Raw genomic sequence first — 10,225 nt, forward strand, 5'->3', positions numbered from 1 at the left:
CGAACGCCACTAGACACACCGCCAAGTCCAACTCCGGGGCAGCAGGGAGCAATCTCTCTGAGACTGCTAATGCTAGCACGGCTAACATGAAAAAAAACATCCCCACGGCGACATGAAGCGGATACGGAGGAGGGGCCGACCGGCGATGTGGCGAAAGAACTGGCTCGGCTCTCTGCGCTTATTTTGGAAAAGTCTGAAAGCCAAGACAAGATATACAGGTGAGCACAAGTGCTACCGAAAGTAAATTAGCGGATATAGCTAATCGCATTTGTGAAGTGGAGAACAGACTTTGCTTTTTGGAAGATGCCCACAAGGTACAAGAAAGCAATCCTTCTGCTTCCAAGGCTGAAGTAGAAACACCTCGCCAAAAGATGGAGGATTTTGAAAATCGAGAACGGAGAAATGATTTACGCTTTATGGGATTCCATGAGGGCTGTGAGGAAGACAACGCTGTGAAATTTTTGGAATTTAACCTTTACTCTTGGGTTTGCTTTTTGGCTGTCCTCGACAAAACCTGAAAGAACGTTCCGGCCACGATGGACCCAAAAGCAACTCAGGAATGGAAAGTCTTGGCTTACAATGCAAATCCGTGTGGATGGAGAAGGCGAGGCGATGACGTGACGTTAGCTTACGATCCGTGCGGATGCGTGGACAATTTAGCTGGAATAAATCAGAGAAGACTGACGTTCCGGCAACGAGTGCAGCACAAGCGTGGACTTATGAAGGGGCATGACCAGGTGTCCTCCATAGAGCGTGATTGCTCCCACTGGAAGCCTGGCCAAACAAGGTGAGTGCTGCAGCAGACATGACAGGATCCAAGCCTGGAAAAGGTGAAGGGAGCCAGACACCTCGACCCAGACCCATCATAGCCAGGTTTCTGAGGTTTCAGGACCGGGACCGCATCGCTGAAGCAGCACGAAGGATGGGCACCATCACCTGGGAACAGCGCCACATCATGGTGTTTGCCGACTACTCCAAGCTGCTGAGCGACAGACGGACGAAGTTCAGAGAATGCAAGAAGCTTCTGCATGAGAAACACATGCGTTTCTCCATGAATTACCCAGCGGTGCTGATGGTAAAAGTGCCTCAAGGATCCCGCCGGTTTGAAGACCACGAAGAAGCCTTCATCACCCTTCTGGATTAATCCGGTTTGCTTTTTTATTTTTATTTTTTATTTTTGAAAGGAACATGCAAGGGGGGAGAGGAAAAAACCAAAACAAACAGAAAAGAAGGGAAAATCAATAATTGGTTGCTTGCTTGGATCACTGGACCATAATGTGATCTATTTCACATTCAGAGCTTTTTTATTTTTATTTCTTTTTTACATGAGAAAAAACCAAACATTTTTCTGGAGTTGGTAAAAGGTTTTTTCTTATTAGACATGTGCCAGATAAAAATAAATTTGTTTAGTTCTTTTTCTTTTCCATGCATAAGTGGGAGAATGGTTTGATATTCATACTGTTCGAGTTCAGGGTTGTGTACTGTTTTTTCTCTAGCGGCTCAGCACGGGACGGCGTGGCGCTTAACAACAGCTAAGGTTAGGTGTATGTTCACGGACCAAAGTGAGGGAACTGTAGTTGTCTGGTTGCACAGACATTTTTTGAGTTTTGTTTTGATTAGATTTTATTTCTTTTTTCTTAATGTTTTGTTTTACTTTTTGATGCCAACACAATGCTGCTGCTTATTGGGGTATAGCCTTACTCAATGCACATCTGTCTCTTACATTTTCACATATGAATAACCTATGCTTGATGAGCTAGAATGTCAAGGGCCTTAACGACACTGTTAAGAGGAGGAAAATATAATCATTTATTAAATCTAAAAAATGCGACATTGTTTTTATCCAAGAGACACATCTGTCTTCTAAGGAATCACAAAAACTTTGTACTGGTTGGGTGGGCTTTGTGGGTTCAAACAGTGGGAGTACTAAAAGTAAAGGAGTGACTACATTAATTAACAAACTGTTACAATTTCAATGCATAAAGCAGAGTAAGGATGAAGCAGGAAGAATGTTATTAATGTTATGTGACATACAAGGTAACAAAGTGATTCTGGTTAATGTCTATGCACCCAATATGGATGATCATTCATTTTTTGGGCTTTTGGAAAATAAATTATTGGAGATGGGTGACCATCCAATTATCATGGGCGGAGATTTTAATGAGGTAATGGACCCGATCCTAGACCGAAGCTCTAGACTTTCACGTATCTCAAAGGCAGTTACAGCGTTGAGGGGAATGTCTGAGGCATGCTCACTGGTAGATATCTGGCGTTTACAAAATCCATCTGGAAGGGACTATACCCTCTATTCTTCTCCCCACGGGTCATTCTCAAGAATAGATTTCTTCTTGGTGTCTCAGTCTCTAGTGCCAGCTGTTGCATCCAGTAATATTGGCAACATAGTTCTATCAGATCATAGACCCATATATCTCTGCATGCTGGCCTTTAATTGCGCTGTTAGAACGCCTAGATGGAGACTGAACTCCAGCCTTTTATTAGAGGAAACATTCTGCTAATACATCAGATCTCAAATTAACTTGTACATAGAAGCCAATACCTACAGCCCCCTCAGCTGGAGTTGCTTGGGAGGCCCTAAAGGCCTTCGTTAGAGGCCACATAATCCAATATGCTTCTTCAAAAAACAAAGCAAACCTTACCAAGCTACAAAAACTTGAAAATCAAATTAAAATTACAGAGTCTGACTTTAAAAAAGACTGTTCTACAACAAATTCGAACAAATTGACCATGTTAAAATACAAATTTAATGCAATACTATCAAAAAAGGCAGAATTTAGTTTGTTTCGTGCCAGACAAAAATATTTCGAAGAGGGCAATAAGGCAAGCTATTAGCCAGATATATCAAGTGTAACCGTTTTCTGGTCTCTGCTCTGCGTTGTGTGATTTTGTGCACCATCAGGAAGCCACGAGACACCGGAGGAACTTTCTTGGAGCAGTTTTCTTTATTTTCTGCTGCTGCTTGTAACAAAATATGGCATCAACACGTGCTGCAGTCAGATAATGCCCCAAAACTAAAAATATAAAGTTCACATTAGCACCAACACTCAAAAAAATAACTTGTCCAATGAACATAAAAAAAATATTGAAAGGATTTCCACGTAATAAAATAGCTTTCATTGAACAATAAGCAGTTTTGTTAGTGTAACTTAATATGTTCATGTTCAGTGAATGAAATTTATTTGAGCAAACATAACTTATTTAGCTTTATTAAATCCAACGTAATAAAGTCTAATTAGAACAACATAATTTGTTCATGTTAATGGCACTATTGTAAGTTTCATCAAGTTTACACAATTGAAATAAATCTGTTCAACAAAACTGCAAATTGTTCAGACAACACAATTAAATCACGTGAAATCCTTTCAATATTATATTTATGTTCAACCACAGAGAAAATATTGTGTTAAATGAGCTATATGTCATTTAAAGACACAAAAGTCAAATAAAGGTGAAGACAAGAATGAGCTTTAAAACATTTATTTTTCCAAAACAGTGCCACAGTTGAATGCAAAGGCCACAACAACAAAAGTCAAAAAGACTGAGGGAGCATTTAAATAATAATCAAAATCAAATCATTTTCTTACATTTCAAAACACTTATATGGCTGTAAGGAAAATGTGGAAAAAATATAGTTTCAACATTATATAGCTTATGCTGTGTTAATAAAACTCAGTATGACAAAGAATAAATATTTGAAAAACACTTTTTAACATCTGCCCATCATATTTAAGGTGCCAATACTGAACAATTCCTTCTGCCATTTAACAGGATGGTGCTGGTTTGAGTACTTGTACTTTGTTGGATAACTTGTCGCCATCCAAACCCATTATAATCTTCTGCAGAACCTCAAAAGTATATTTCAAATCTGATGGGTAGCTCAGGTTTAGGGCATACACAATAAAAAACAGCAGTAATACTGCAAGACTTACATATTTTAAGTCATTTATGACTTTCACTCCTTCCAAAATAATCCCAACATTCTCAAGGTCATCACTTGGGTCTGCACCAGTGTGTCGGATGGCAAAGATCCCCAAGACTGTATCTGCCAGAGCCTCTTCTGTGTTTTCATCACTCTGTAAAACAAAGGGAAAAGAAGGGTAGATTCTAGGCCTGCACAATATACCGCAAATTTATCGTTATCGCAATATCCAGCTCTGCAATATGCATATCGCAATAGACAGCGAATATCGCAATAAATCGCAAACCCAAAATATGTTAAAACAATCTTCTAACAGCTTGAAGCATTTAACGAATCAAATAAATCCCTTTATGTTTTGACCAATCAGATGGACGCCTTCCCATTGTTGACCAATCAGATGGAGGTCTATTATGTTAGATGATTGTCCCCTATGTCGATGAGGGTCATTTGGAGTACAATTTTAAACTGTTGCAATTAAATGGGAATGATGTTTTTGTTTATTTTTCTATTTGTTTATTTACCGCAAATTATATCGTTATCGCAATGTTGATCACTAATATCGCATATCGCAAGTTTTCCTCATATCGTGCAGCCCTAGTAGATTCCATAAAAATGTAAATAAGTAAAAAAGAAAAACTAAAGTATAACTAGTTTCTTCAAAAGTAAACTTTTGTATTAATGTACACAACGAATAATTGGTGCCCCTGTGTTCATAACAGACAAATGCATAATGGTTCCAGAAAAGAAAAAAAAAACACAAGAAAATGTTTGCCTTCCATTTTCTGGTGCCCCCTTTAGGACTCAACTTTGCATCCTGTAACTCCTCAAACCATCCTTCTGTCTTCCTTCTCTACATCCATGAACACCTCTTAAGTATTCCGCTAGGCCCCATTCCTGGTAGCTCAAACTTCAGCATCCTTTTACCAAAATCATCACTGTTCCTTCTCTCAACGTCACAAAACCATCTCAATCCGCATATATCTTCAGAATATCTATTCATTAAGGGTGGATATTACCTGTCTGCAGGTGAAAAATGTAAAGAACAACAAGGTAGCCCATGTGAAATTTTAATAGACCATCTGTACAAAATGTAAAGAATCCTGGCCTGCCTGGTGAGTTCACAAGCAAAAATGTTCATGCAAATAGTTTTTTCTGGCATGCTGCAGGTGACAGGTCATAATGAACAGTAAAGCGGCACAAAAGACACAGGCATGTCGATCAGCTTTTTCTTTTTTATCGACCCCCCCCGTGTTGCAGCATAGTGAACAGCCTCCACCTTAATATGAAACTTTTATGTTAGTGTGGCCCGCGTGTTTGATATGCATATAATTTTACAGCGTTGTGTTCAGAGCTGAACCTACCAATCCATGGGGTATGTGGCTCGCAGGGGCGAGACATCGGTCCGGCTTGATTTAAGTAGAGAAACATTTCTCAATGAGTGAAAGATATAGCAGCGTTGCCATGGAGTCTTTTCTTCCATGCCTGGCGGGCTGCCTCATTTCTATTGGGCACACGCGGACATTCGCCCCAGCGCACTGCGTTCACAACACTTTATGAGAAAGTTTTCTTAAGTTGCTGCCCAGCGGTACACATATATAGTCGAATCTAAATGTTTATATCAGTGATGGTCCGGCAATACCGACACGTCGGCTCACGTACCGAACTCCGAAACCGTGTCGGTGCACATATTGCTTAAGGAAAAGTCATGTGACCAACACAGCCGCTGTGTCGGCGAGTCACAGAGGAGGAAGGAGCATCTACCAGCAGTGTTGCCAGATTCTGCGATTTTCCGCACAGTTGGGTGGTTACGATTTTGAAATTGTGGAGAATTTTTACTTTGGAACGAGCTTTGCAGGTTTTAGTTAGTTTTATTATGAATCTTGTTTTAAAAAATATTTTACCTTGAGAAATGAAACAAATGTTACATTTCTATCACTTAGGTGCTAAATCAGTCCAGCAGCAAGTTCAACAGAGTTGGGGAAAAAAACAAGTTTTTATGTCCAAAATGCGCACCCAGCTTCCAGCTTTTGAACGATCCTCTCACTCGCCGCCCCTGTTTTCCCCGCCCACCTGTGTTTGAAGTTTAATTTTTCTTATTTCTATTTTTCTACAACATATAATCAGACCAACATACCTTGTGTTCTCTCACCAGCCTCTCTGGATCTTGGTTCATGTCAACACAAAGCCGCTTGAGGATGCATTCAGGTCTTACATCTGTGTCATCACTCTAAATAGGCAAGTTAAAGAAAAAATTAGAGAGGAAAAAAGGCAATAAATATATTCAAAATGTTAAATAGAGGCTTTAAGCACATTTTAGGCTGAAAATATTTTGCAATTTTTACTTATTTTTTTAAAGAACTGGCAGCCTTCTTTCTGACAGCAAATGACAGGCACTATTTGGCCTTATTCCCACGTTTTAGTTTTTTTATTGTTGCAATAATTGGCCATATATATTCGGTTGCTGAATATTTGGTGCATCCCTATCTGTTAGTACACAGAAAACTCCTTCCTGCTTTTAATAGAGCTTTATCGGATTTGTTAAGACAATAAACGATCATTTGGCAATGGATTTAAAAAATGTTTTTCACATTTTTAATTTTCTTTTACCTGGGTCATGGGTACCAGCTTCTGTCCCTGTAAACCACCTTTCTTGGCATACACCTTCAAGAGACGAGGAGACAGATCATCCAATTCCATGAAGAACTTTGAGTGCATCTGGACTGTTGTGATTCTCTGGAACTCTGCATTCAACTTTAAAAAAATCCAAACACAAAGAAAACAAAGTAACAAACATTTCCCAATTGATGAGCTCCACAGTCTTTCCCAAAGTGTTATTCCTTCACAACTTAATTTGCTTACCTGACCCACGCTGAGGAGTGCTGGCCACCTTGCTTTGAAATCAGGAATGATGGGTGCCTCTACGACAACATCCTGCCTTCCACGTGAAAAGGACTTCTCCATCATTGACACATTGACGTCATTGTTTTGCTGACTTCCAATTTGCAAATCTTACAGAACAGGAAAAGGAACTTTATTATTTTTCACAACTCCAAAACAGCGGCTGGCCGCGCATGTATGCCCTCCACCACTCGCACATGCTGCCCCCCCCCCGTTCCTCAGCTCAGACACACTGGTTTTAACACACAGTGCTCACTCCCCCCTCCCTTCCTGCATCGCGTGATTTCAGACACACCGGTTTTGGCGCGCGGGCGCGCGCTTACACACACACATATACACACTAGACTTTGAAATGCACCTTATGCTCGTGAAAATACCGCACGTCTGAACAATCTTGTTGTCGGAAAAACGTTTAAAGACGACAACGCTGAAAGAAGTCCGGCAGCATGCAACACGAAGAAAAACAAACCCTGTAGGCTAGGCTTTTAATATGAATTTTTTATCGCAACAGGTGATTCAAACAGTGTTTGCATAATATTCACAATATTAATCAGATACATTACAAGAACTGCCCCCTTCCCCTTCCCCCATCCCCGCAAGGCTTACCCGGCCCGCGGCCACAAAAGAGAAAAAAACTATACATTTAAGACTGCGCTTATATCACTGGTGATCCAGAAGAAAAAAAAACTATTTTGAGGACAACTTTTATGAAAAAAAAGTTAACACTTATCACTTGTGAAGGACAGAAAATAAAATACAGTTGTGAAAAATTAAAAAATAAATACACAAATAATAATAATACAATATGGAAAGTTTATTTTAAACAGTCATTCTTTTAGAACTTATGAAAGTAGTAAGAAAGCCTACGTGTCATTGCACTGCAGCTAGCTTACCCTGCGTGCACATGCTAACGGTCGTAATTAAAGAAAAACTCTTGTCAATCATGTTCACTAACGCATTTAAATGTTGGTAAAACTTATAAATGAACCATAGACAGTATATTAAAACAAGATATCGAAAGAATTCACGAGGATTCACAAGGATTGTTTTCAGCTTACCTGTTCAGTGCTCGGGATCTGTGAAAAATGTAACTGTTTCCGTCTTCTTCCCTCCCTTTACACGTCTTCCGGTTTTTGAGTTTGAACATGATTTTTTCAAGCCACCTCAACATGATTAAATTTAATAAATATGAAACGAAGCAAAATCACGGGAATATAACATGAATTTAATATGTTTACGTTAAAAACACGTTTTTATTATGTACAAATTAAATAAAACATTTTCATTAGATGTACAAGGTGTCAAATTCCTTTTTTTGAGTGAACATTGAATACAAAGAAACAGATCTTCATCATGCTCACCTCTTCCCGATTAGAATGGCAAAAAGGGAAGAGGGGGGGGGAGGCATGAATTTATACCCAAGTCTAAAGGACCCTGATGGCATGCTAATCAATTGCCAGATATAAAATAAATGAAATAAAAAAATACAATTTTGTGTAATTATATAATACTTCTGTAAACCCGTTACACAAGCAAAGGGAGGCCATGAGCACCATTTCAGCAGTTCAGGACGACAAAGGTCACCTTTTCTCTGAACCACAAAAAATAAACCAGATATTTAGTGATTTCTACAAGGGGCTTTACAGTCCTGAATCATGTGCCACTAAAAATGACATTGATACTTTCCTGTTAGAGTTGCACCAGCCTAAAGTGACCAAGGATCAACTTGAATGTCTTAACAGACCAATTACTATTTAGGAAATAGTTGATGTTATTAAACACCTTCCCACAAGTAAGGCTCCAGGACTAGATGGTTTCACAGATGGGGTTTATAAAAATTTCCCACAAGAACTTGCACCTTTAATGCTTAGAACTTATAATGAATCTTTTAACAAACAAATACTGCTGCCCTCACTCTCTGAAGCAATTATAACACTCATTTAAAAAAAAGATAAAGATCCATCTAACTGCAAAAGCTACCAGCCTATTAGTTTGACCTCCTATGATAGTAAAATTTTGTCAAAGATTTTGGCCAATCAGCTAGACAGGGTTATCGCCTCCCTCATTCACCCAGATCAGGTTGGTTTTATACATTCCCGTTCTTCTGCTAATAATATCAGAAGATTAATTGACATTATGTGGGCGGTGAAGGATAGCAAATCCCCCATGGCAGCTATTTCATTGGATGCAGAAAAGGCTTTCGATAGGGTTGAATGGCAGAATTTGTTTAGTACTTTAGAATGCTTTGGCTTCAGTGAAAGGTTTATTAAATGGATTCAGCTCATATACTCACCCCCTAAGGCTTTAATACTTACTAATGGTATAATTGGGCCATTGTTTGAATTAAGAAGAGGTACCAGACAAGGTGACCCTCTTTCTCCCCTCCTTTTTGCCCTTGCCTTAGAGGCGGCCGCCATACGAAAAGAGCCCAGATTTCCAGGTATTGTAATAGGACAAAGCTGTCATAAACTAATGTTGTATGCAGATGATATCCTCCTTCTAGTGTCAGACCCAAGTAACTCACTCTCCTCACTGCTCCCAATAATAAACAAGTTTTCTGTTTTATCAGGTTACAAGGTTAACTGGACTAAGTCTGAGGCACTCCCACTAACTAGCCATTGCCCAAAAACTCTATTTCCTACTGGTATGTTTTCATGGCCCGAAAGAGGAATTAAGCACCTAGGTATAACATTCCCTCCATATTTGTCCAAAATTGGTAAAAAAAATCAACGTTGAACCCCTCCTAGACAGAATGAAGATTGACATAGAACGTTGGTCTCAGCTTTATCTTTCTATGTGGGGTAAAATAAATATAATCAAAATGGTCTGCACTCCCAAATTTAACTATTTATTGCAAGCTTTACCAGTTCATATCCCTGTTAAATATTTTAAACAGTTTGACAAGCTTTGTAATTTATTTATATGGAACTATAAGAAACCAAGATTACACCTGAGGAAACTGCAGAATAGTGTTGAAAGGGGCGGACTTGGAATGCCTAATGTACTGTGTTATCACTATGCCTTCTCTCTTAGGCATCTAGCACATTGGTTCTTACTACCTGAGAGAGCTCCCCCTTGGTTTCCTCTAGAAAATGTGGCTAATTCCCCGTTGACACCACTGAGCTGTCTGTCAACTAATCTGGCTCCCCACTCAAAGTCACATCCTATCCTCTCACATCTTAATGGTATATGGGAAAAAGTTGCCAAAATCTTTAAATTCGATCCACACCTTCATCTGTCTGCAGGTATCCGGCATAATCCCAAACTCTGCATAGACAAAGCAACCTTTTTCTGGAAGTCTTGGTTCCAGAAAGGAATACTCACATTAAATGACTGACAACTTACTTCGCCAAGACTTCTGGAGAAATCTGCAGTTAAGGCACTTGTTAG

At 39.3% G+C, this 10,225-nt stretch overlaps 1 protein-coding gene across 1 annotated transcript; it reads right to left on the minus strand.

Annotated features, from left to right (window-relative positions):
- Window positions 1-3,479: 3,479 nt before the first annotated feature.
- On the minus strand, window positions 3,480-7,969 carry LOC110014877. Its single transcript, XM_023950389.1, has 5 exons — window positions 7,894-7,969; window positions 6,797-6,945; window positions 6,545-6,688; window positions 6,072-6,164; window positions 3,480-4,091 (listed from the first exon to the last, which is right to left on the minus strand). Exons 2-5 carry the CDS (start codon window positions 6,899-6,901, stop codon window positions 3,780-3,782), a joined length of 654 nt encoding a protein of 217 aa, XP_023806157.1. The 5' UTR covers window positions 6,902-6,945; window positions 7,894-7,969; the 3' UTR covers window positions 3,480-3,779.
- Between the last annotated feature and the right edge of the window lie 2,256 nt (window positions 7,970-10,225).

Source organism: Oryzias latipes, chromosome 20 (assembly GCF_002234675.1).
Source record: "Oryzias latipes chromosome 20, ASM223467v1".
Classification (NCBI taxonomy): domain Eukaryota; kingdom Metazoa; phylum Chordata; class Actinopteri; order Beloniformes; family Adrianichthyidae; genus Oryzias; species Oryzias latipes.

Excerpts from the sequence above, each read along its gene's own strand:
- LOC110014877 (XM_023950389.1), bottom strand. The coding sequence starts at position 6,901 with ATGATGGAGAAGTCCTTTTCACGTGGAAGGCAGGATGTTGTCGTAGAG. Across the intron at positions 6,689-6,796 it reads CACTCCTCAGCGTGGGTCAG|TTGAATGCAGAGTTCCAGAG; the intron begins GTAAGCAAATTA and ends ATTTTTTTAAAG. Across the intron at positions 4,092-6,071 it reads GGCTGGTGAGAGAACACAAG|AGTGATGAAAACACAGAAGA; the intron begins GTATGTTGGTCT and ends TTTGTTTTACAG.